The 26,350-nt window shown below is 50.0% G+C and overlaps 2 protein-coding genes across 7 annotated transcripts in view; both read left to right on the top strand.

The window, feature by feature from the left end:
- Nucleotides 1-4,416, top strand: part of MED26 (mediator complex subunit 26) — a 55,336-nt gene extending 50,920 nt beyond the window's left edge. For all 6 annotated transcript variants that reach the window (XM_027587606.2, XM_027587601.2, XM_027587603.2 and 3 more), the window contains 2 exons: nucleotides 1,051-1,125; nucleotides 1,762-4,416. In XM_027587606.2, coding sequence (XP_027443407.2) covers nucleotides 1,060-1,125; nucleotides 1,762-3,414 — 1,719 coding nt within the window. In that variant the 5' untranslated portion in view covers nucleotides 1,051-1,059 and the 3' untranslated portion in view covers nucleotides 3,415-4,416. The remainder of the gene's footprint in view (nucleotides 1-1,050; nucleotides 1,126-1,761) is intronic.
- Nucleotides 4,417-7,055: 2,639 nt separating this feature from the next.
- Nucleotides 7,056-26,335, top strand: SLC35E1 (solute carrier family 35 member E1). Its single transcript, XM_027586771.2, has 6 exons — nucleotides 7,056-7,487; nucleotides 7,887-7,957; nucleotides 10,073-10,210; nucleotides 11,407-11,532; nucleotides 22,533-22,778; nucleotides 23,216-26,335. The coding sequence occupies exons 1-6, from the start codon at nucleotides 7,073-7,075 to the stop codon at nucleotides 23,444-23,446; spliced, it is 1,227 nt and encodes a 408-aa protein (XP_027442572.1). The 5' UTR covers nucleotides 7,056-7,072; the 3' UTR covers nucleotides 23,447-26,335.
- The last annotated feature ends 15 nt before the right edge of the window (nucleotides 26,336-26,350 follow it).

Below are 26,350 nucleotides of genomic sequence, written 5' to 3'. Positions count from 1 at the left end.
GCTTTCTTATCACCCGTGTTTGTTCACTGGACTAGCGCTCTAATTTCCTTCAAGAACTTTCTTTGCCTTCACAGCTTGGCTAAGTGTTTGGCCCAAGAGGCGTAGCTTTCAGTCTGTCTTGGTTTTGGGCATGACTTCCTAAGTGTAAATCATTTCTAGCTTTTGATATAAAGTGAGAGTACTCGCTTCGGCAGCACATATACTAAAATTGATATAAAGTGAGAGGTGTGTGACTCTTCCTTTTACTTGAACACGTAGAGGCCATTGTAAGGTTCTCATTTGGCCTGATTTCAACACTGCTGTGTCTCAGGGAACAGGGAGGCCCAAGGAGAGGAGAGAGACAGGGGAATGGCTGGGCAGTGGACACACACAGTATCAGTGAAGTTTGCCGTCTTATATGGTTGCGGTTTGTGGCACCCCAAAGCAGTCACGTAGTAACATCGAGAATCACTAATCACAGATCACCATAACAAATAATTTAAAAATCTGAAATATTATGAGAATTACCAAAATGTGACATAGAGACAGACACAAGGTGAGCAAATGCTGTTGGAAAATGGCACCAGTAGACTTGCTTAGTACAGGGCTGCCACAGTTCAATTCGTAAAAAACAGTATCTGTGACGTGTGGTAAAGCTAAGAACACAAAAGGGAGGTATGCCTTTATTGATCTTAAGCTCGGTGTGTTTTATTTGATAAATCCTTCAGCACTCTGCCCCCCATGAGATGGTAGAGTAGAATACCTCCCCTGGATCAGGAGCAAATCTTATTTCATGAATGTCATGGGTTTCAGCCATGTGACAGCCACTTGGGTAGGTGGGCATGGCCATGGATGGGCTCGTGGTCTCGTGGTCAACTGCACCCCATGCACCAGAGGAGGCAGAGGGAGGGTGAGCACTGGGTACCTTGCTGGCCTCAGGAGCAGGTAGGAGATGGCATGGGGTGAGAACTTTGATGTCACCGACTCCACTGGCTTTTGGGAGGGAGAGGCCCAGAGTGGGCTGGAACAGGGAGAAGGGCAGAGGTCTGACAAGTGGCTCTTGTTTTGTAGATCCGGAACATGGTGGCGGTGCTGGAAGTCATCTCCAGCCTGGAGAAATACCCCATTACCAAAGAGGCATTGGAGGTGAGTGTCCCCAGGACCCAACATTGGGAAGAGCAGGGTAGGCAGGGCCTTGGCTTCCCCAACCTGAGTCCTTCCTGGCTTCTTGGAGCCTTTGCTCTCACAGGCCAGGTGAGGACTTAGTAGTGCTGAGTGAGGGGTGTACATACCCTCCTGGCCTAGGCTGTGCCGAAAGCAACATCTTCCTATGGTCACTGCAGGAATTGGGTAGCTCTAGTCCCAGGGCTGGGATGCCTGTCTGGGGGGAGGAGGGGGAGAGGCTCCAGTGAGAGGGATGCGGGCTCAGGTCTTCCATTTGCTGTGCCTTTGCTATGTGTGCTTTCACCCAAAGAGCTTCCCTGGCACAGTGTCTCTGCCCTGGCCTTGACGGTCCACAGCCTCTAGGTGCCAGGAGCCTGCGGGATAGTGCTTCTGAAGATGCCGCCCCTGGCCCCTGGCCCCCGGGACCCTGAAGTTTGAGGACTAGATTTCAGAAGTTAGATGTCACAAAGGACCCCAAATGCCCATGGGTTTTGTTACCCAGGAACTCTGTGGTTTAAGGGGCAGTGGGATTAATCCAAAGACCAGGGGGCTCTCAGCTCCATTTTCATGGGGGACTTGCTGTCCCAAAGGCATGTCATCATCTCTCTCTCATTGTAGGAAACTCGACTTGGGAAGCTCATCAACGACGTCCGCAAGAAAACGAAGAACGAGGAGCTCGCCAAGCGGGCCAAGAAGCTGCTGCGGAGCTGGCAGAAGCTCATTGAGCCCGTGCACCAGAATGAGGCGGCGCTGCGAGGGCTGGCGGGCAGCACCGGCTCTGCCAACGGGGGTGCTCATAACTGCCGGCCGGAGGGGGGAGCGGCCGGCGCGCCCAAGAGCATCCATGAGCTGAAGAACCGCAATGACATCCAGAGGCTGCCTGGACAGCGGCTGGACAGGCTGGGTAGCCGCAAGCGCCGGGGAGATCAGCGTGACCTCGGCCACCCTGGGCCACCTCCCAAGGTCTCCAGAGCCAGCCACGACTCCCTGGTACCCAACTCATCCCCCCTCCCCACCAACGGCATCGGCGGGAGCCCCGAGAGCTTCCCTGGCACCCTGGACGGCAGCGGGCACGCGGGCCCCGAGGGCAGCCGCCTGGAGCACGGCGAGAGCGACAAACACGGTGGCAAGATTCCCGTGAACGCCGTGCGGCCGCACACCAGCTCCCCAGGCCTGGGCAAGCCCCCGGGCCCCTGCTTGCAGACCAAGGCCACAGTGCTGCAGCAGCTGGACCGGGTGGGTGAGACTCCGGGGCCCCCCCACCCCAAGGGGCCGCCTCGCTGCTCTTTCAGTCCCCGGAACTCACGGCACGAGGGCTCCTTTGCCCGGCAGCGGAGCCCGTACACACCCAAGGGCTCCGTGCCCAGCCCCTCTCCACGGCCCCAGGCGCTCGATGCCACACAGGTGCCATCGCCGCTTCCGCTGGCCCAGCCGTCCACACCACCCGTGAGGCGGCTCGAGCTGCTGCCCAGTGCTGAGAGCCCGGTGCGCTGGCTGGAGCAGCCTGAGGGCCACCAGCGGCTGGCGGGGCAGGGCTGCAAGGGGGGGCTGCCCCCAGCCGAGCCCCTCCTTCCCCGGGCGGGCTTTTCCCCGGACTCCTCCAAGGCGGACAGCGACGCTGCCTCGTCTGGTGGCTCGGACAGCAAAAAGAAGAAGAGGTACCGGCCTCGTGACTACACGGTGAACTTGGACGGGCAGGTGGCGGAGGCGGGTGTCAAGCCCGTCCGGTTAAAAGAGCGGAAGCTCACCTTTGACCCCATGACCAGACAGATCAAACCTCTGACCCAGAAAGAGCCAGTGCGGGCTGACAGCCCCGTGCACACAGAACAGCCCAGGACAGAGCTGGACAAGCCCGAGGCCAAGGCCAGCGTCCAGAGCCCTTTTGAACAGACGAACTGGAAGGAACTGTCGCGCAACGAGATCATCCAGTCCTACCTGAGCCGGCAGAGCAGCCTGCTCTCGTCGTCAGGCGCACAGACCCCAGGGGCTCACCACTTCATGTCTGAGTACCTGAAGCAGGAGGAGAGCACCCGGCGCGGGGCCCGGAAGCCACATGTGCTGGTGCCTCACAGCGCGCCCACGGACCTCCCGGGGCTGAACCGCGAGGTCACGCAGGACGATCTGGACAGAATCCAGGCCCACCAGTGGCCAGGGGTGAACGGGTGTCAGGACACACAGGGTAACTGGTATGACTGGACGCAGTGCATATCGCTCGACCCGCATGGGGACGACGGGCGGTTGAACATTCTGCCTTATGTCTGCTTGGACTGAGCAGCCTGTCGGCCTCTAAGTGCATTCCCACCTTGCAGTTAGCGTTGGCAGGCGGGCAGCCTCCAGCGGTTGGGAATCCGGGGAGTCCGGCCCAGGGTGGGAGGGAGGGGGCGGGAGTCTTGAGGTCTCTCCGTGCTCTTCCCTCAAAATTCTCCTTCTTTTGTGAAATGCTGCTACCAGTTTACTAACAAAATTGCAAAGGAAGGACCGTGTGGAAGGAAGGCCGGCAAAGTGAGTTCAGAACTCTATAGCAAACCAGCTATAAAAAGCGTTAGTTCCCCACCCCGGAAGAGGTGCGGACATTTCCCAGCACCCGTGAGCTGGGACCTCAGTGGCAGGCAGGCACAGAAAACCTGGGGGAGAGGTTACCTTTAAACAGCAACAGAAGCACGCAGCTCATCTCTTTGCATTTTCCTTGTTTAAATTTGGCCCTGAGTGTCTGAGGCAGGGGGTGTGCCTACACCGCGGCCTGTTTGCACCCCAGCCGGCAGCCAGTATGACCTACGCTCCGTGGGCGTCCACACATTCTCATCTGGTTTTGGTTAAAACCCAGTTTTGGAAAAAATGCTGCAAAAATCTAAGTTTTCTAGTTTATTTTATCCCCCTCTTCCATCTGACCACCAGCCAAATAATTTTCCTTTCTCCCTTTTCAAAGTGTCCCCCCCTTGCCCTTCCTGCGCATATCTTGAAAATTTCACCTTTCTAGAGTCCCCTCCCAAAAAAACACAAAAGTAACCGCGGGTGCTACTGGTGTGTAAGCTGTACTGTTGGGCAAGAGGAGACCTGTCTGTACGCTGGAAACACTCATAACCATTCCTTTAGATTCGTTTGCCTTATGGTTATTTGTCATAAACGCGATTTGCAAAAACAAGGAGCCTTAGTGAATGTACAGTACCTAGACTTCTGTGTTCTCAAGACGCAGAAGGGAGCAACTTTGCTATTTGGTCCAGTAAGTGGACACCTTGTGATATAAATGTGGAAATAAAAAAAAAAAAAACCATTTGCACAAACCAGTCTCAGAATCGTTACTAATTTGGTCCCTTACGGTCATATCAGCCTTTCGTGTCTGAGGTTTGGGCTCCATTGCCAGACTGCAGGGAGGTGGGCAGGGCAAAGTGGCCAAGGCAGCCTATTAGTGTTCTGCATGAAAACTGACCCCCACCTGCCTTTCACTCATTCAGGGCCATGTTGCCTGTTCCACCTCCGGGGTCTCTTACTAGCTTTGGGTGACAGAGACTGAAGGTCCACATGAAGAAACGTTACCCCATCTGCCCCAGAGAAAGAAGCCCTCCAAAGGGGTTCCATGTCCCAGGTCTTGGTAACCTTGTTTTACCCCACAAAGTATCTAGCTTTTACAGGGCATGGCCCAGAGCCCCATCTGGCAGTGCACCCCTTGGCTCTGCCAGGCTGCTAGCTCCCCATGCAGGCCTGGGGCTGTCTCAGTATCCGGCAGGTGCTATTTTTAAAAAATAACTTTCTGCCTTGACTATAAAAGTGATAATACTTCCTTCTCCCTCATCCCTGAAACTGTCAGCTAAGACTATGGTTTTCAAAATTTTTCAGTACAGAATAGGTCATGTTGGATGTACCTACTTCATTTCACAGATGAGGAAGCAGCTACCCCTTAAGAGGGGTCTCAGGACACCTGGGTGGCTCAGTCGGTTAAGCGTCTGCCTTCAGCTCAGGTCATCATCCCAGGGTCCTGGGATCAAGCCCCGCGTCTTTTTCTCCCTCTGCCTGGCACACCCTCTGCTTGTGTGCTCTCACGCTCGCTCGCTCTCTGACAAATACAATCTTAAAAAAAAAAAAGAGGGACAGTCGCATAGGGCGAGCCAGGGGATCCAGAACCATTGAGTCAGCCCAGAACCACAATTTCAGAAGCAGCAGGGATTTCTGATACGGTGTTGGTGCAAGACACACCCACCCTAAGATAAGGGCAGTGGATGAAGTGGCTTTGAGGACAGGCTGAGGTTTGACTCTGGACCTGCCATCTATGAGCTGTATGGCTCTAAGATAATCACTTCACTCCTATACACATGTCTCTATCTGGGAAATGAAAGTGCTTACTCCAGAGCTGTGAGGGTAAGTTAAACAGAGTTTAAGCCAAAAAAAAAAAGGGGGGGGGAGTATGTCCGTAGAACCCTTTGTGCTATGGAGTAACTACTTTCCTAAACCCACTGTGCCTGTATTATGGGCCAGCCCTGCTGCTGTGTGGGTGTCCCCAGGAAGTGACTTATTCTGTGACAAGGAGTCGTAAGTACAGCTGAAAGATACTAGGGTACAGTTTGGCATCTTATTTTTTTTTTTTAAGATTTTATTTATTTATTTGACGGAGACAGCGAGAGAGGGAACACAAGCAGGGGGAGTGGGGGTGGGAGAGGGAGAAGCAGGCTTCCCACAGAACAGAGAGCGCGATGCGGGGTTTTGATCCCAGGACACCGGGATCCTGACCTGAGCCGAAGGCAGACGCTTAACGACTGAGCCACCGAAGCACCCCAAAGTTGGCATCTTAGGAGCATCTCCTTTTCTCACACCTGGGCTTTAGGACAAGTCCCTGCTCCCTGCCCCCACCTGCAGGACCACTTCTGTGTCGAAGTACCCAGTAAGCCCCAGCATAAAGATACTGCCTGCTTTTGAGAACGCAAAATTAAGCTAAGATTTCCCTCCCACATTTTGGAAATCAGTGGGTTGCCACTTTCTAATATGCCAAGTAAAGACGTTGTAAAAGGGCATCTTAACCCCCCCCGCCCCAAAAAAGTTGTCAGTACATGATTTTTGGAACAAATCAAAGTCCTTTAGTATAAAACCATCTTGCTGAAAACACCATCTTGTCTTCCTCCGCTGGGGTCTGGGGCTGATCTCTCTTGGCCTTGGGCATCAGCAGTCAGGGCCCGGCAAACTCTCCCGCCTGCAAGAGCCCTGGAGACAGGTGCGGGAGTAGGCTACCATGGCCACGGCTCCCGAATTGACCAGGAGACCTAAGCCAAGTCGCCTCCCTTCTCTGGGCTTCGGTCTGTCCGTCTGTGAAATGGAGATGATCATACACCTACCGCACAGCACACGTCGCAGTGGTTCCCAGAACGAGCCCCCAGAGACCGGGCGCTCCGGGCTAGCCCTTCTGTTGGGAGTCCGGCCATGGAAGTCCCTCCGGTGTTTTTGCAGAAAAAAATTAGCCTATGAAAAGCTTTTCACAATTTGGTTTCTTTCCGGAAAGGTCTGGTCTTTTATCCTTGCTGTCCGCCGTCGCCCGCCCATCAGGAGTATGGTTGGAGGGCGCCGATGTAGCGTGGGAATCGAGGTCTGACTCCCGAGCTCGATGGCCCGCTCACAGACGCCGACGAGACAGGGCCTTTGCACTTCTGCCTACTCAGCTCGAGCCGCGGCTCCACTCAGCGCCGGGGAAGCCCCGCTAGGCAAGGCGCCGCTTCCCCACCTTCCGCTTCCGCGATAGGCACCGCCCCGGCCGGAAGGCCACCAGAGGGGCGGGGCCTGCGCCCGCTACGTGGTGGCGGGCGCGTCGGCCGGCGCGAGGCTGTGACGCGAGGCAGTACCGACCAATGGGGAGCGGCGTTGGCCGGCGCGCCCGCCCCTATCCGGCCCCGCCCCCGCCCGGCGTCGGGCCGTCGGACGGGCGGGAAGAGGTGGCCGCTCGGGCAGGATGGCGGCGGCGGCTGCGGTGGGCGCGGGCGCGGGGGGCCCGGGAGCGGCGGGCGGCGGCGGGGCGCGCGAGGGCGCGCGGGTGGCGGCGCTGTGCCTGCTGTGGTACGCGCTGAGCGCGGGTGGTAACGTGGTCAACAAGGTGATCCTGAGCGCCTTCCCGTTCCCCGTGACCGTGTCGCTGTGCCACATCCTGGCGCTGTGCGCGGGGCTCCCGCCGCTGCTGCGCGCCTGGCGCGTGCCCCCCGCGCCCCCCGTCTCGGGCCCTGGGCCCGGGCCGCATCCGTCTCCCGGCCCGCTGCTGCCGCCGCGCTTCTACCCGCGCTACGTGCTGCCACTCGCCTTCGGCAAGTACTTCGCGTCCGTGTCAGCGCACGTCAGCATCTGGAAGGTGCCAGTGTCTTACGCGCACACCGGTGGGTGCCGCGGCCGACCTGGGGGGCGGCAGCCCGGACGCGCCACCCGGGGTTTCGGCGCTTGAATAGGAGTACGCTGGCCGGGTTGCGGCCCGACGGCCTGGGAAGTCAACTTCTGTCAGGAAGGCGCTGGGGGGCCAACAAGGCTTTTAGCGGCGGGGGGGCGGGGGAGACGACGACTCGCACAAGGGTTTTGGGGAGGGAAGTGGCTGAAAAGAGAGCTGGGAGCTGAGCAGGGCGAATCACAACTGTTGGGTTGCGGGGAAGCCCCACAGAAGGGCTGAGGAGGATGGAAGGGCTGCCAAGCCCTCCCATCGCACTAGTGGAGTTGGGACAGGGTCCCAGGGTGGGTTCGGGGACTGGGGCGGCTCCCTGAGAGCCCCTTGCCTCTCTTTGCAGTCAAGGCCACCATGCCCATCTGGGTGGTTCTCCTGTCCCGGATCATCATGAAGGAGAAGCAGAGCACCAAGGTAACCCAGGAGGGTTCTGGGCAGGTGGGGGCCCCAAGGGCTTCCTGGCAGGTGCCCAGCTGGTGACGCGGTCCAGGCTTCTGGCTTCCTCTCAAACCCGGAAGTCAGCTTAGAGGCTTCTGGTGGCCTTTTACTGCTAATGTTCTGTAATCGCTTTGAAGGCATTGGTGTGTGTCCCTGAGTTGCTTCTGGTCTGTGGTCTCGGGGACGCTCCTGTCCCTCTCAGGTCCAACTTTCCTTCATGTTTTGATTCTCTACGTGTGGTTGCCAGTAGGCAATGACTTGGTCCCATCATGGCCAGGAACCATGTGCCCCTCCAGGGGACTAGGGATAGAACATGTGACGCCTTGCTGGAACTCTTGACGGTTTCACGTCTTTGCAAGTGACAGCGGTCAGGTTGGGGACTTTTGGGGTCAGAAGTGAGATTGCCAGTCAAAACAGTCTGATTTTGGCAAAATCCAGCTAAGTCTTCGAAATAAAAACCACCAGGAATCGTGTCTGGGAATGGAAGTAAAAGCGACGTGCAAAGCCTAGGACTGCGTAAGGAAGATGCTTTGGGCACAATCCAGAGTCTGTTCACGATGCCAAGCCAGGGTATTTCCTGGCTTGGGGCGAGAGAAGCTGTGGCTTCGGCCAGAGACAGCCTTGCTCCGTGTCCTTAAGTGGAAGTGGGACTGCTATTGTCCCAGCTGGAATCCATTTCATGCTGGACAGAGCACTTCTTTTTTATGTAGTTGGTTTCTGGCATCCTGTATTTTATGTAACCCAGAGTGGCGGTGCCCTGGATCGGCTGATGGAAATTGGGCCACCTCTGGCTGATTTTTTGTTTCAGTCTGTCTTTTTCTCTGCAAGACCTGGGTGTGCTCTGTAGCCCACCCCCAGGGTGATGTCAGGTGTGACTTTGTATCCCTGGGTCGGAGTTGCCCCGGAGGTGTGCAGCTTCATCACTCGATATCACATCGTGTTTATCAGGTTTCCCCGTTGTATAGGACATTGTACCCAGCTTGGGCAAGGAGCTGGCACCTTAGTGAGGAGGGCCTGAGGAATGGCCTAGACAAAGACTAATGATAAAGACAGAATATGTATGGACACACCCTATGAGACAGATAAGGCAGGTAGGTAATTGTCATTCTTGATCTCAGCCGAAGAAATGGGACGTAAAGGGGTAAGTCGAGTGCCTGAGGCCCACAGCCAGTAGTCGGGGAGCTAGAGTCGAGCCCCGCCCCGCCCAGTCCAGAGCCCTTGCTCTTTCCTCCAGGGTTGGACGAGAAGCCTCGCCAACCCCTCCTAAAATTTCTGCAATGCTTTAAAGTGTCCTTTGTAGGAGGAGGCTGAGCTGGGAGTCAGAAAAGCTAGATGTCAAAAATGGATCCTATTTCTCTGGAAGTTTGGAGCCATTTAGCCACCCGAGCTCAGGAACTATTGCATACACTAGGCCTTGGAAAGCTTGGACCTTCTAGAAAGCCTCTTGTTACAGCACTCACTCTTCCTTCAGCCAGGGCACCGCCACAGGACAGAGCAGTGAACAAGGACCTGCCCTAAAAGAGCACAGGGACGCAGATGGGCCCTTTAAATGGGTGGAGAACACCGCCCCAGAACACACAGCACAGGGACCTGATGGGGTCTTGCGGGGGGAGGTGAAAGTTCTCCTGGTCTGTGAACTGAGACCTGAGGGGGGAAGGAGGTCTCTAGCCAGAAAAGGCATACAGGGAGTGTCCTAGCCAAGGGTAACTGCATGTTGGAAGAGACCAGCCCTGGCCAGCCTCTCGGATGATCGGGGTTTTAGACTTTGGTGTGTTGGTGGCAGCAGCTGGATAGAGCTGTTAGGGCCAGCCCCCGTTTGTGGCCCTGAGCAGGGGCTCTTAGTGGAAGTGACAGTGAAGGGAGTGGGGCTGCACACAATGACACAGCCCTACCCCCAGGGACTCTGCCCCATCTGCCCCACCCCCTGCGCCCCTCCAGCATCACTGCCACGCTAACACTGTTGACCAGGGGGTAGGTGGGGTCCCTTTGCTGAGGAGGGGGGGGGGAGCAGCTGAGGCTTTCCTCCAGGCATCTGTGTCGGGCAGCCTGGCTCAACTCCGGCCATCAGCCCCTCCTGCCCTCCTCCCCCAGGTGTACCTGTCACTCATCCCCATCATCAGCGGCGTCCTGCTGGCCACCGTCACCGAGCTGTCCTTCGACATGTGGGGGCTCATCAGTGCCCTCGCTGCCACACTGTGCTTCTCGCTTCAGAATATTTTCTCCAAAAAGGTATTTGGGCACCATCTGGGAAATGTCTGATTCGGGGGTGTCACGGATGAGAGAGTGGTCAATAGGGATTTCTGTGGTGTTGGAACGAGAAAAAAATCCTGGTGCCCTTCTACTGGTTTTGTATTTGTTGTTTCATTTTTTTTTTCAAGTTTGTTTCCTATTATAAAATTAGAATATGCTCAGTGTGAAAAAACAGAGAAAAGCCCCCCTCCCCCCAAAATCAGGAAACTTCCTGAGCACCTATTATGTTGTCAGGCACCATAGTGGGTGCAGGAGATGAGTAATGGTAGAGACCGGCCCCCTGCCCAGGTGTCCCGTGCTGAGTGAAGTCACAGTAGTGTCCCCTAAAGAGAACTGCTATTAATGCTAGGAGTCTTTTCTAGAGTTGTAGTATTATACATTTCAAAATTTTGCTTTGTTCATTTACTATTTATAACATTCTCCCATATCTTTAAAAAATACTGCTCTAAATCCTGTAATACACACTCTTTTCTGACACCACAGTCAATGCAATCAGTTCCCCTACTGCACTGCAGACTGTTTCCAATTCTTCATCATACGTAATGCAGTAACAGGGCGGTGGTGTGTGTGGGGGGGCACCTGGGTGGCTCAGTCGGTGAAGCATCTGCCTTCGGCTCAGGTCATGATCCCTGAGTCCTGGGATCGAGCCCCACATCCGGGCTCCCTGCTCAGTGGGGAGTCTGCTTCTCTCTCTCTTTCTGCCCCTCCCTCTGCTCCTTTTCTCTCTCTCACTCTATCTCTCAAATAAATAAAATCTTTAAAAAAAAATAAGTAATGCAGTAATGAACATCTCTGTGCATAATGTTTTCCTGTCTGTCAAGTTATTTCTTTACATAGGTTTACCGTTCTTGGGTCGGAGTGTATGAGATCCTTATGGCTCCTGATACACTTGGCCTGGTTGTGCTGTATGCCGATGTAGACGTAAACCAGCGGGATTTCCGAGTGCCTGTTTCACTGCAGCTTTGCCAGGACTGAGTGTTGCTGGTTTTTTTCATTTCTCAGTCCTTCATTATTTGGGGCATTTTTGTCTCATTGCAGGTGCACTTGTAGGTTTGGTGGTCAAGATCGGATGTCAGGGCTCATGTAAATCACTGTGTTTGGAACCTGGATAACTAGAGCCCTTCTTGCCACTTAAGAATTTCAACTGGCCTTTAAGAAGGTTTTTCTCTCTTTAGGTATTGAGAGATTCACGGATCCACCATCTCCGGCTCCTGAACATCTTGGGCTGCCATGCTGTCTTCTTTATGATCCCCACGTGGGTCCTGGTGGACCTTTCAGCTTTCCTGGTCAGCAGCGACCTGGTGAGTTGGCCAGCGCGGTGAACACACCCTTGTCTTGATTAGTTCAGATTAGTTGCTTTGTCGGGGAGTTACACCTGTGTTGACTTTGGGACATGTGGGGCCCCCGGCAGCCAGCCCTCTTAACACTCACTCAGTTTTGTCATGACTCATTTCTCATGTAGTCAAGGAAGTCTGCTTCCTTTGCATTTCCTCCTCCAGCAGGCTAGATCTCAGGTGTCGACAGCTGCTGCTGCTGTGTCAGTGGCATCAGGAAGAAGAAATGCCAGCACGGGTGACTCCTGTCCTGGCAGTCTGGCTCAGGTCTCACTTGGACTTGTCCACACTGCGCTTGCGTGGCTGGATCCCTTTCTCGGTGTCCTCTCTGCCCGTACTCCCATTACTGTGGAGGGATCCATAGCTCTCCGAGCACAGGAAAGAGAATCTTCCCATCACCTGCAGGGCCAGCCTCCAGACAATGCACTAGAAACTCACACGCAGGTGACAGTGATGAGGAGAAGGTGCGCGTGGTTTTTCCAAGCCTGAGTTCCAGAGAGGGGAGTAAATGTCTATCAGGGCTTAATGAGTCCTGATGGAGTTCTTGACTTTGGTCTTCAATCCTCAGCACTACCTGTAGGCATAGTGCACATTATCTCCAGGCTCCAGTTGGGGAGACTGGCTCTCTTCTTCCTTCCTTTCCATATTGATCAGCTGTAAGTTTTCTGCAAAGAACTTTCCAGCAGCGACTAGGACTCGTTTTTACCTTGAAGTATACGAAAGTTCAGTGCTTCTCTTTTTTTTTCCCAATTACCAATTTTCAGAAAGAAGTTCTAGCTTACTGCAAATGTTAACTAGTGAGTTGTCGGGGTGGGGGGGGTTGGTTTGTGGGGGGGACGGTGAAGGAGGGTCCATCTATTTTTTTTTTTTTCCAATATCATTGTGGACTGCTGTGTCAGTTGCATATCTTACTCTTTTCATAGTCACATTATCCTGTCCAGGTCCATGGAGTCCTGCCCATTGGCTCCCGGTCTTTTCGCCAGCACAGGTCAGCTTTTGGTAGCTTTTGGTCCAGCAGGATGTTCTTTCTTGTCTTGCGCCTCTCCTGTCCCAGACCTGTGGTCATACACTCCTTCAGAAACCTGGGTTGCTTGTACTAGAGAGTGCCGTCCAGAGACACAGCCTGAGCGCCGTGTGTGCTCACCGCTGTGGGGTTGGCCTTGCTTCTGAGTCTCTGCGGTGACAAGCTAGGAAAGTCCTACTGGGGCAGAGGGGAGAGTTCATACCAGTTCATTCCAGTGCCAGTTTAACATTACAGGACTTACAACTGCTGTGATTTTTAAACTTATATCTTCTCTGGTACACTTGGTTCCTTGCCACATTTGTTCTTTGTTTATCCTACCCCAGCTGTTCACGTATGGGATTCTACTGCACACACACATAATCACTACAGAGTGAGAATCCCCGTGGGACAACTGCGGGTAGGCTACTGAGAAGTTTAAGGTTTCTTTGCTGCTCTATTCGTCCTTAGGACATGTTCCACTAAAGATGTACAATTGGAATACTGTGTTCTCTCTCTCTCTCTTTTTTTTTTAAAGTTTTGGAGGAAGATAGAGAGCGTGAGCAGAGGGAGGGGCAGAGGGAGATGGAGAATCCCAGGCCGACTCCATGCTGAGCGCGGCGGAGCCTGACTTGGGGCTCGGTCCCAGGACGCTGAGATCATGACCCGAGTTGAAATCCAGAGTTGTATGCTTCAATGACTGTGCCACCCAGGCGCCCCTGGAATGCTCTGTTCTAAGGGCAAGGGGAATAATTGTTTTCACAATGTGCCTGTACTACCAACTTGCCCAGTTGGGTTCTTTTCATTCCATTTACTTTCTGTTTTTAGGCACCGCTTTTCTTTTCCACACCGAATTTGTCAGACCTTTATATTTCAAAGCCAGATGATATGAGAAAGTTTGTCAAAGCCTGGCTTCAGTCCCTGTCACCTCCCCCTTTTCTTGTCCCTCCCCGATAGGTAGTCATTTGTATGCTCTTCGTTTACCCTTTCAGTGTTTCTTTTGGCAAGTGTAAGCAAATCTGTATATATTCCTACCTTTCTGCTCCTTACACAAAAAGTAACTTTTTAGATGGAAAAGAGCACCTTTCTATTTTCCCTCAGACATTTTCTGGGGATCACTCCCTATTAACATATTTATATTTAGGTCTTTCCCATTCTTTTTATTGGCTGCAGAGTATTGCTGATAGCTTTGGTGTCAATTCTCTTATTCCATCCTATGTTACAGCTCCTTGGTGTCCATATGAATATATGCGCACAAATATGTACCTACAGGCTTTGCTCTGGGCGCTTTGTTTTTATTTGCATTTAGGACATTTTTTAGTTTTATTCTAGTGGTTACCTTCTTTGGAATACCTTTAGTAACCTGTTTCCTTTCTTGAGGCCACAGATACTTTTTACCTTCATGGGGCCCTTCTACGCTTTAATAGTAGCTGTAGGAGCACGCACTATTTGATGGTGCTGCAGTCTGAAGGCAGGGTGCCCATCTCGCTGGGCAGCTCCTCTCTGCCCCATGTCTCCCACACAGATGCCAGGTGATTTAGCTCTGTCCCAGTCCTGTGCTTTATAGTGGTAGGGGGAAGGATCAGATAGGAGAGCATCTCCTAGAGGGTGATGAGCCACATTACCAAGAATCAAAGGCTCCAGTGGGTAGTTCCTGCACACAGACAACCCCTCTGCTGACGGCCTGGCTGAAGCCGGGCCGGGACTGCTAGACTGGAGCAGGTGGCCCGGTTTTAAAGCTTGGACAGAATGAGTAAAGCAGCTATTTGAGAACTGGAAAGTAAAGGGCAGCAGGCAGGCTGGGGTTGAAGACAAGATTTCAGAGTAGTGCTGAGTCAGCAGTCAGTTTGCCTCTCTTTTGCCTCCTGTATGTCCAACCTGGACTTGACGCCGCCCGAAATGCAGAAGTGGGCACTGGGTGAGACAGAGCCAGAAGCCCTCTCCTTCTGGATCAGGGAATGGGAAAGGGGATTCCTGACACGCAGAGTAGGGGAAATGCCCTGTTGGGGATTCCTGTAATTTTTGTTTCTTGGTTCTCTTGTGTCCCAGGCCCCTGGCAATCCTGTGGTGGTGGTGGTGGTGGCAGGGTCCCACAGCACCTGAGATGCTGAGTGAGGGCAACCTCCCTCTGCAGTCAGAGAGCGGGATTAGTCCCCACTGAGTATTTTTCTCTTTCTATCCGCCCACTGCTTGGTCCCAAGTGGAGGTGCAGTTGTAGGAAGGACACAGCAGAGTGGGGTAATTAAGCCCCAGCTCTCTGATTAGAGGACTGAAAAGGAGAACTCCAGGAAATGGCAGGTACTGAGGTACTCATGGAGAGGGAGGAACTTGGGAAAGTGACCTCAGAAAACATCCTAAAGTCCTAGGCTCACCCGTGGGCTGCACATGTGAGGATCTCATCCTAATAGCATACCAAAGACTTTGAAACTGAACTATGGGGTAGACTACTGCCCTGAACCTAGACTGACCACTGGGTAGTGCACACTCAGGATGGAGCCACATACCACCAGAAAGTCTTTGAAAACAGAACTCACAGTGGAACCCCAACCCACAGAAGGGTGGTCAAGCTTATACTCTAAACCCAACTGAGTCTACTACAACAAAATGTCAACATTCCGTAAAGGATTTAAATTAAGAGATACAGTCTTAGAATATTCTAAATGTCCAGGGTATAATCCAAAATTACTTGGCATATGAAGAACCATGAATATTTCAAGTCTTGTAGGAGAAGATAGCAGTATTGTTATCTTCTATCTTATAAATGACACAGATGTTGGAATTATTGAACAAAGACTTGAAAGCAACGATTATAATCATGTCCCAAGAGGTAAGGGTGAGGGCACCTGGGTGGCTCAGTCAGTTAAGCATCTGTCTTCGGCTCAGGTCATGATCCCAGGGTCCTGGGATCGAGTCTGCTTCTCCCTCTACCCTTACCCCTACTCGTGATTGCTCTTACTCTCTCTCTCAAATAAAAATCTTTAAAAAACTTTTTTAAAAAAAGAGGTAACGGTGAATACTCTTGAAACAAATGGGAAGAATGAAAAATAGAAACAAATGAAAATTTTGGAAATTTAGAAACAGTAACAAAAAGTCACTGAATGGACTCAATAGGAGAATGGAGATAACAGAGGAAAGTCAATAACTTGAAGATAGATCAAGAGAAATTATCCTGTTTGACCCACAGAGAGAAAAAAGATTAAAACACAAACGAGCAAAAAATCTGGAAGCAGTCAAAGAAAAATAATGCATTACCTATTAGGAGAACAGCAGTTTGAATGACTGTGGATTTCTCATTAGAAATCATGAACACCAGGGGCACCTGGGTGGCACAGTAGGCTGGGCAGCCAATACTTGGTTTCGGCTCAGGTCATGATCTCAGGGTCCTAGGACTGAGTCCTGTGTTGGGCTCCACACTCAGTGAGGAGTCTGCTTCAGGATTCTCTCTCTCTCTGCCCCTCCCCCTGCTTGCTTGCTCTCTCTCTGAAATAAATAAATCTTTAATGAAAAAAAAAGAAAAGAGGGGCGCCTGGGTGGCTCAGTCGTTAAGCATCTGCCTTAGGCTCAGGTCATGATCGCGGGGTCCTAGGATCGAGCCCCGCATCGGGCTCCCTGCTCTGCGGGAGGCCTGCTTCTCCCTCTCCCACTCCCCCTGCTTGTGTTCCCTCTCTTGCTGTGTCTCTCTCTGTCAAATAAATAAATAAAATCTTTTTTTAAAAAAAAAGAAAGAAACCATGAACACCAGAAAGAGGTGAAATAACATTTTTAGAGTACTGAAACTATTAACACATAATTTTATATCCAGCAATATAGAATCTCCAGAACCAACAGAATTATAAAAAATCAGCAAGAATAAAGAACGGAATGTCATCAACCAACTGGATATCTATTTCACTGACATTTATAGAACATCCTACCAACAACAGCATAATAGTCATTCTTTTCAGTATTCATGGAACATTCACCAAGATAGACCATGTTCTGTGTCATAAAACGAACTTTAACAAAAGATCTGAAAACATACTAAGTATATACTCAGACCACAGTAACAGAAAGGTAACAGGAAAATCTCCAAACATTTGGAAATGAAGCAACATATTTCTAAATAATCCACGGGCCAAAGAGGAAGCTTCAAGGGAAATAGAAAATATTTTCAACTGAGGCAAAACGGACCAAAAAAAAAAAAAAAAGAAGGAGAAGACATTACAAATATCAGGAGTGAGAGAGAGAATATCACTATAGACTTCACAGGCATTAAAATGATGAGAACACCACTGACAACTCTATATACATAAATTTAACAACATAGATGAAATAGATCAATTCTTCATAAACCACAGACTACCAAAACTCACCCACCCAAGATGAAATAGATAAACCTAAGTAGTCCCATAGCTATTAAGAAATTGAATTCATAGTTTAAAACCTTCTAAAAAGAAATCATCAGGCCTAGATGGCTTTACTGGCAAATTCTACCAAACGCTTAAGGAAAAATAAATACCAATTCTATACAGTCTCCTCTAGAAAACAGAAGACGAGGGGCACCTGGGTGGCTCAGTCACCTGCTGGAGTCATCCCAGGGTCATGGGATCAAGCCCACATCGGGCTCCCTGCTCCATGGGAAGCCTGCTTCTCCCTCTCCCACTCCCCCTGCTTGTGTTCCCTCTCTCTCTGTCAAAAAATAAATAAAATCTTAAAAAATACGTACTTTAAAAAAAAAAAAACAAAAACAGAAGACAAGGGAACATTTTGGGCCATACAACAAACCAGTATTCCTCACAGTCAATGAGGCAAAAGTCGTTAACAAAATACTAGCGGGGCACCTGGGTGGCTCAGTCGTTAAGCGTCTGCCTTTGGCTCAGGTCATGATCCCAGGGTCCTGGGATCGAGCTCCGCATTGGGCTCCCTGCTCAGCGGGAAGCCTGCTTCTCCCTCTCCCACTCCCCCTTCTTGTGTTCCAGCTCTCACTGTGTCTCTGTCAAATAACTAAATAAAATCTTAAAAAAAAATTAAAAAAATACTAGCAATGTATAAAAAGCATAACTATGAGAAAATGGGACTTAAGAATGCAAGGCTAATTCAATATTTGAAAGTCAATTTAATCTGTAACAGTCTGACAGAAAAATCACATATATCAACTGATGCAGAAAAGGCATTCAACAAAATCCAATATTCATGAAAAAAAAAGTCAACAAACTAGAAATAGAAGGAAACTCTTTAAACCTAATCAAAGGTATTTATAGCTAACATCATAATGATGAAAGACTGGAGGCTTTACTGCTAAATTCAGGAATAAGTTCAGGATGTTCACGCTCAATATGCCTATTCCACATTATACTTGACATCCTGGCCAGTGCAATAGGACAAGAAAAAGAAATAAAGGAAATAGATTTGAAAAGAAGAAATAAAATTTTCTCTAACCAACAAAATCTTATTCTCTAGCATTAATTTAATTATAAATAATTGCTTGAATTTAACTTTTTTCCTTGGAAAAGGTGATGAAAAAAACTGAGATACGTTAATCTATACAGGCATATACTTTGTTTTATTGTGCTTAGCTTTATCACACTTCACAGATACTACATTTTTTTTTTTTACAAATTGAAGGTTTGTGCCAGCCCTGCATCAAAGAAATCTATGGGTGCCATTTTTTCCAACAGCATTTGCTCACTTTGTGTCTCTGTGTTGTGTTTTAGTAATTCTCGCAAATCTTTCAAACTTCTTAATTATTATTGTATTTGTCATGGTGATTAGTGATTATGACTCGCTGAAAGCTCAGATGATGGTTAGCATTTTTGAGTAATAAAGTTCTGTACATTTAATTAAGGTGTGCACATTTTTTAAGACGTAATGCTATTGTGCATTTAATAGATGACAATATAGTGTAAGCATAACTCATATGTACTGAGAAACAAAAAAATTCACTTGACTTGCTTTATTGCAATATTTCCTTTATGGCAGTGGTCTGGAACCAAACCTGCAATATCACCAAGGTATGCCTCTGCGTGTGTGTGTGTGTGTGTGTGTGTGTGTGTGTGTGTAGATAGATACATATTACATTTTTTTAACATAGAAAAGCTGATTGGAAAACTTACATAGACAAGCAAACTGGAATAGTCATAAGAAGTCTGAGAAAGAATAAACTTGGAGGAATCACATTACTTAATTTTAAGACTTAGCATAAAGGAACAGATACTGGTGAAGGGAGACACACAAATCAGTGGAGCAGAATTGTGTGCAACTAAACACACAAATCTGCATAATTGATTTTTGACAGATTCAAAGGCAATCAAAGGAGAAAGGGGTAAGTCTCTTTAACAAATGGTGTTAGAACAATTAGACATTGATATGCAAAAATCTGAGCCTTGACTTAGACCTCACACATTATACAAAACTTAACTCATAGTGCATTCTAGACTTAAATGTAAGAGCAAACATGATAGGGGTGCCTGGATGGCTCAGTAGGTTGAGCATCTGACTCTGGATCTCAGCTCAGGTCTTGATCCTCAGAGTTGTGAGTTCAAGCCCCACAGTGGGCTCCATGCTGGGTGTGGAGCCTACTTAAAAAAAATTTTAAAAAGAGCTAAAATAATAACCTTTAGGAAACTAACAAACAAACAAAAACAGGAGAGGGACGCCTGGGTGGCTCAGTCAGTTGGGCATCTGCCTTCGGTTCAAGTCATGATCCCAGGCTCCTGGGATTGAGTCCCGCCTTGGGCTCCTTGCTCAGCGGGGAGCCTGCTTCTCCCTCTTCCTGCCACTCCCCCGCTGCTTGTGCTCTCTCTCTCTGACAAATAAATAAATAAAATCTTAAAAAACAAAAACAAAAACAAACATCTTTATGACTTGGAATTAGTTTTTAAACATTATACCAAAAGCAAAGTCCATAAAGAAAAAATTGGTAAATGGAGTTTCATCAAAATTTAAAACTTTTGGTCTGTGAAGACACTACTAAGTGAAAGAAAACACAGGCTACCAACAGGGAGAAAATGTTTACAAATGATAGAGGACTTGCGTTCTGAGTATGTAAAGAATTCTCAAAACTCAGTAGTAAGACAACTTGCTTAAAAATGGGCAAAAGACTTGAACAGACTTTTTTCCCATTGAGATTGTCCAGGTGGTATATAAATAGGCAAGTGAAATATGTTCAACATCATTAGTCAATAGAAGAAACAAAAGCATGATGAGGTACCACTTCATACCTATTAGAGTGGCTACAGTAAAAAAAAAAAAAAATATGTTAAGGATAAGGCACAGCTAGATTTCTTATATATTGTTGGAGTGAATACAAAATGGTACAACCACTCTAGAAAACATTTGGGAGTTTCTTCTGAAGTTAAAACACACTTACCCATATGACCCAGCAATCTCAATTCTGGGTGTTAATTTTAGAAAAGTGGAACTCAGTTTCCCACAGAAGCCTATACACAAATGTTCATAACAACTCTACTCATGACCACCAAAAACTGGACACAACCTGTGTCCTTCAACGAGTGGAAAACAACAACAACAACAACAGAACCCAACTGTAGTACATTCATACAATGGAACATTACTTGGCAATAAAAAAAAGTCATCAGCTATTATTCCTTATGACAACTTGGATGGCTGGTGGAGGCATTATTGCTGAGTGAAAGAAGCCCATCCGAGAAGGTTCCGTTCTGTATCATTCCACTTGTAGGCCAATCTCTAAAAGACAAACCTAGGGGCTCCTGGGTGGCTCAGTTGGTTAAGCATCTGACTCTCGATGTCAGCTCAGGTTTGATCTCAGGGTTGTGAGTTCAAGCTCTGCGTTGAGCTCCACACTGGGTGTGGAGCCTACTAAAATAGAATAGAATGGAATAAAAAAAAAAAACCCTAGAGTGACGGAGAACACATCAGTAGTTGCTTGGATTGGGGGGGCGGATTCATACAAAGAAGGCTGTGGGAATGTTTTGGGGTGACAACGGAGCAGTTCTGAATCCCGATTGTGCTGGCTATGTGAATCAGTGCATGTGTTCAAACACATGGAATTATGCAGTATGAGGAAGAAACACAACTTCATTCCAAGTCAATTAAAAAAAAAAAAAGCTGGATTGGCTGGGTTCCTCTTCTGAAAGATAGATATCTATGCAAGCTGCTGGCTCATAAAAATAGCTTCTAAGTCCATACTGGTCATCTCAGGGAAAGACTCCTGAGAGGACAGGCCAGCTCACCACAAAAGCATGCTGGTGGGCTCACGTGCCTTACAGAGGCTATTATCCCAACTAGGGGCAAAAGTCAGGGTGGCCTTGAGCAGGTCACCTAAGTGTATCTTGCTCTCCTCTGAGAGGACCTGGTGATCCTTCTGTCTCAGAGGGTGGCGGAGGTGGGATCAGGCAGCTATTCTAAGACTTCCAGCTCCCATCCTGGCAGGGCCACTAAGTGCCGATGCAGTCTGGGAATTGGGATGCAAAAAGCAGGTGCCACCGAGCATCTGTGGCTTTGCTTCCCCAATTGAGCCACACTGGGTCTTGAGGCTACTCTGTCCTTGGAGCGCAGGGCCACGGGGATTGTCCCAGCACTCCAGACTAGATCAGATGCTGGAGCTGTCCGTGTCTGGTGTCCTGTCTCCTGAGGTCGTTCCACTGGCCTGGCAGCCCGGTTCCCCAGGACTGGTACTGAGGTGGGACTGTGGGAGGTGGGGAGGCACGGGAGTGGTGCCGCATGCCTTCTGGTACCCAGCCCTGAAGAGATGTCCATTGAACATTTGTTCAGTGCTGCGCATCCCCGGCTGCCTGGCCAGGGCAGCACCCACCTGACTGCTGCCTGCTTCCTGTTCTGGGATCAGCCCAGGCTCTCTTGGCGGGGGGCGGAGGGGTGGTTCTGTGGCCAGGATGCCTACTAGTTGTGGGTTCTTAACTTCTGGGCCCCCTTAATCTGAATGCTTCATTCCGGTGAGGGTCAGATGGTTACTAAAGTTTTGATAACATCTCCCGGCGTTTGGGTTGTTTTAAAGCACTTTCACAGCAGAGATCCCTTCTGATCCTCCCAGCAGCAGCATTGTGCGGGCTCAGCAGGCCTCAGTCTCTTCTGTTGCATAGGCGAAGAAAGTGTGATCTGAAAGGTCAAGTGGCTTGAGTGGGGGTGGGAGGGGTGTCCCAGTGACAGGGCAGACCCAGGGCTTCTGGCCCCTAGCCCAGGGCTCTTGTATTACCAGGTTCTTTGCATACTCCCCCGGGGACTGCCTCCCCAGGGCCTCTCCATCTTGTAAGAAGGCATTATGTGTGCTGCAGAATGTTTTTGTTCCCCCCGCCCAAATTTCTATGTTGATGATGATATTAGGAGGTGGGGCCTTTGGGAGGCCCTAAGGGTGGAGCCCTCGTCAAAGACGACTGGGGTCCTTATAAAAGGAGACCCCAGTGAGCTCTCTCACCCCTTCCACCACAGAGGGCACAGTGAGTGGACCCCGCCTATGAACCGGGAAGCTCACACCAGACACTGAGTCTCCTTGATCTTGGACTTCCCAGCTTCCAGAACTGTGAGAAATAAGTATCTATTATTTATAAGTGCCCCCCCCCCACCAGCCTGTGGTATTTTGTTCTAGCAGCTCTCCTGGACTGAGACAGTGTCCAGTAAGCAGACCTTGCTCTGCTAACCCCAGAGCTCCCAGTCCTCGCTGTCAGGGACAAGGGACGTTTCAGTTCACATCATGCTCTACACCCTTTGGACACCTGCCTTCCTCCTGAGCCGCCTCCTCCTCAGTAGGAATGAAGCTGTCATTGGCATTGTGCCGAGCGTGCCGTGTCGTGACCATCAGAGGTTTTGCGGATCAAACACCGGTTACTACACATCATACACACCATATGGTGGGAGCAGACCCACCATACACATCATGGTGGGTCTGCTCCCCACCAACACTGACCCCAGTGAGCCCCTCTGCACCCCTGCACCACCTCTGCCAGGGCCGGCATGTGACCCCAGCGCTATTCTTGCTTCCCTGTCTCTACAGACCTATGTGTCCCAGTGGCCCTGGACGCTTCTGCTCCTGGCTGTCAGCGGCTTCTGTAACTTTGCCCAGAATGTCATCGCCTTCAGCATCCTCAACCTCATCAGCCCTCTGAGCTACTCTGTCGCCAATGCTACAAAGAGAATCATGGTCATCACGGTGTCCCTGATCATGCTGCAAAACCCAGTCACCAGCACCAATGTCCTGGGCATGATGACAGCCATCCTGGGGGTCTTTCTGTACAACAAAGTGAGTCTGGGGTGGGGGAGGCTGTCCCCTCGAGGCCCAGGGAGGCACCAACAGGTGGTGGGGGGAGAAGAAAGGGACCTCAGCAGGAGCTAAGAGGCCAGGGCCACAGCTCCAGCTTTATCACGGACTGGTTTATGGTGTTGATGTGGTCCTACCTGGCCCGGCCTTCCTTTTCCCATGTCATACTCCAGCCATGGCTCGTGGCTCTTGGGTCCACGGAGGCTCTGTCAGGGATTTCACTGTCTCGAGAAAGCTCTGTTTGGTCCAGTGCAAAGACATGGGTGGCTAACAGGGAGGGCCAGCCATGCGTGAGGCCTGTCTGCATCAGTGCTTCAGTGGGTCTCGAAGGGCTGCTCGGCTGTGAATTGCTCGCCTCTGCCCTGTGCACAGGCCCCGGGGAAGGAGCCAGCTGTCTCACTGCTCTCTTGACCTTGCAGACCAAGTACGATGCCAATCAGCAAGCCCGGAAGCACCTCCTCCCAGTCACCACGGGGGACCTGAGCAGTAAGGAGCACCATCGGAGCCCCCTGGAAAAACCCCACAATGGCATCCTCTTTCCCCAGCACGAGGACTATCAGTATGGTCGCAACAACATCTTAACAGATCACTTCCAGTACAGCCGGCAGAGTTACCCAAACGCCTACAGTTTGAACCGTTACGACGTGTAGTCTAGAGGGCGGGGTGGTACCATTGTGTCACTCCTTCCCCCCCACTCCCTAGCAGTACCAGAAACTTCTGACAACCAGTGAATGTACAACCCGGCCGAGGGGACAGTGCATAACCATCAGCAGACCCCGGGCTTCCCAGGCCCCTGGGGGCGGCAGGACGTTGCCCCACAGTAAGGACCACTGCCCTCGAGCTCCGGTGTTCCAGGCCCTTTCTTCCTGGAGTCTGTCATCTGAGGGCTGTGTTGGTATGGCGATCTTGGCCAGGTTTCTACCCTTCTTTGTGGACTAATTCCCCAAGTCATGTATTTGAGAGTTCTTGTTCTGCTTTCCAGATAATATTTCCAGATAACTCTCCGGAAAGGCCAGACCGCTGTGGATGCAGACCTCCGAGCAGGCCACAGGGTTTCCTGGGTGCCAAGGAAGGGACTTGTAGGGTGGTGCTTGAGAGTGACAGACTAGCCTCTTTCATTCCGCTGCTCAGGTAGGTCGACGGGCTGAGGCAGGCATGGAGCAGAGGAGCGCTAGTTTCTCAAAAGCATCTCCGACAACAAAGATAGACCGGAACAAAGTTTCCAGTCAACCCCATGGCCATTTGCAGTTACTGACAAATGTCCCAAAGAGAAAAGCTCCTGCAATTAGCCTTGAATTCTTGGAGCCTACTTCTCTAACCTGCACGTCAGAGCTGGTGTGTGTCCAGACCCAGAGGTAGGGCAGTTGCACTCCTGTGCCCTCGCTTCCCTTGCCAGAGGAGCAGGACGGCTTTCCTCTCTGGGGATAGCGAGGAAGAAGTGACTGCGTGGCTGTCGAGAGGAGCATTAGGAAATTGTGTCAGTGTTCTGAGCTCTATTTCTGTAATACTTGTCTTTTCTGATGAGTCTTCACCACTTCTGTGATGACTTAGTAGGATGTTTGGTGGGGAGATGTTCATTTCATGAGGATCTTGCATTTTTCTAGGGAGTATTTTGTAGTTGTATTTATGCCTCGGTCCCCTGTGGGGGGGGGGGGGGAGCGCATGAGGGAGGACTGGCTTATGGATTGAAAACGCTTTTGTTCTTAAAATGTTTAAAAACAAGAAAAGCTCCCTACTGGTGATGCTTGTCTTGATACATTTCAGCCTTAGTAGGAAGCGATGAAGTGTTTTCGAGCTCCTCTCTAATGGCCCCAGCTGCTGAAAGCGGAGTGAATCAAGAACATCATCTCAGTAGGTTGTGTAATAGACAAGACCACAGCACTTTGATTCCATGACCTGATCTGGTGGTGTTTGCGTTAGGATCTGAATCATGTCCTGGTGAAGGGGAGAAGGGGTGAGCACCAAGCTGTGGTTTGGGTTTGGATAAATCAGATGAGGAAAATTACGTGGCCCCAGCAGGTAGCCCATGTGCTGAGGTTCAGGTGAGGGTCTCCAACTTCCCCAGCATCACAAGAGGACCCTGCCCTCACAGAGAGGACCACTGGCTCTGCTGGTGGGGTCTTCGGTGACGTCTGCCTTCCTCCTTCAGCACTGTGCCCTACCTCTTGAATAGGCATTTGGAGGGAGCAGCAGATGGGACAGTGGGTCACCCTTTACCTCCTGGTGAGTGAGGCATTTTCCCGTCCGAGGAAGTACCATAGCTTATGATTGACTCCTGGTTTTTGTTACTTTGTCAGCGTATGAATGGGCTGTTCCTGGAGAGGTCACCTGGTCCCCTTCTGGCCTGAGTTTATGCACCACCGGCCTCAGGTCCCTGTGCCATTCATTTGCTTTATAATTACTTTGGTCCCAAGTTTTGAGACAGTTGCTGTGTAAATGGGAAGGAGAAATCCCGAAGGGGATTTGGGAAAAGAGCTTGCTGAGTGCCTCCACCAGAGGCACTGTGGTCCGTAGCTGACTTTTCTCACTGGGGAATGGCAACAAATGGGGATAATTTTGCACCACAAAGATATTACAGTAGTTGTCTCTGTGATTATAGTAACTGATTCCTTGGACAGATAATTGAACTCCAAAATGAATTCACATGTCTTTTCAGGTTTAATGAAATTTCTGATGTTGCTAAAATTTGTATATTAATTTGTTTCCCTTTTCCAATGCAAGATCTGCTGGCGAGGGGAAATGACTGGTTTTATTACGGTTTGTAAATTAATAAATGGGGTATTTAATTCTGTACATAAATCTACAGCAAGTACATACACTGGAATGAATGAGACAATCATTATTAGACCAAATCATCAGATCAAAAGACAAAGACATACTTTTGAGACTTGAAGGTTCAGAGCTGACACTGAACTCCTGAAAGCCAGTTTTCCAGCCGCTTTGATCCTGGCCCGCCACCCCCGCCCCACTCCCACATTCACATTTGCAGCTCTGTTCCCCTCACCCTCCCTCCTGCTGGGGTTTGTGGTAGCAAATTAGTCTACCCATCCATGGTATGGTCTTGCCTGCGATACTAACTCGAACCCAACTCCTTCATTTTACAGAAGGGGAAACTGAGGCTCAGAGGGCATTTCTGAATAGTGTTTGTTCACTATTTGAGACTCAGTGTGGACTTTTTAAGCACCTTATTTTAAGTCATTCATTACAGGGAGAAGTCAAACCCCTTTTACAAAGGAGAGAAGCCAAGTATGTTGAAGTGAAGAAGTACTTGGGATTTCCGAATTTTGCTGTGTTTTTGGCATACATTATAGAACAGGCCCTTTATTATTGCTGGGACATAACCAGGCCCGGATACCTTAAGGTCTCACAGCCTTAAGGGGACAGAACATTAAATTATTCAAGGAACTGAAAATTGTGAATTCTTTTTTTCAACTGTCACCTGTTTTCAAGACTTAAATGCTATAGACTTTTGTAGGAATGATACTGTATGAGTATTCATTGATGGCATTTACCAAAAATAAACGATGGTCTCCAGGGAATCACGATTGGTCTTA

This window comes from Zalophus californianus, chromosome 1 (assembly GCF_009762305.2).
Source record: "Zalophus californianus isolate mZalCal1 chromosome 1, mZalCal1.pri.v2, whole genome shotgun sequence".
NCBI lineage: Eukaryota > Metazoa > Chordata > Mammalia > Carnivora > Otariidae > Zalophus > Zalophus californianus.
Note: the sequence above shows the minus strand (reverse complement) of the source record. Positions and strands in the feature narration are given on the sequence as shown.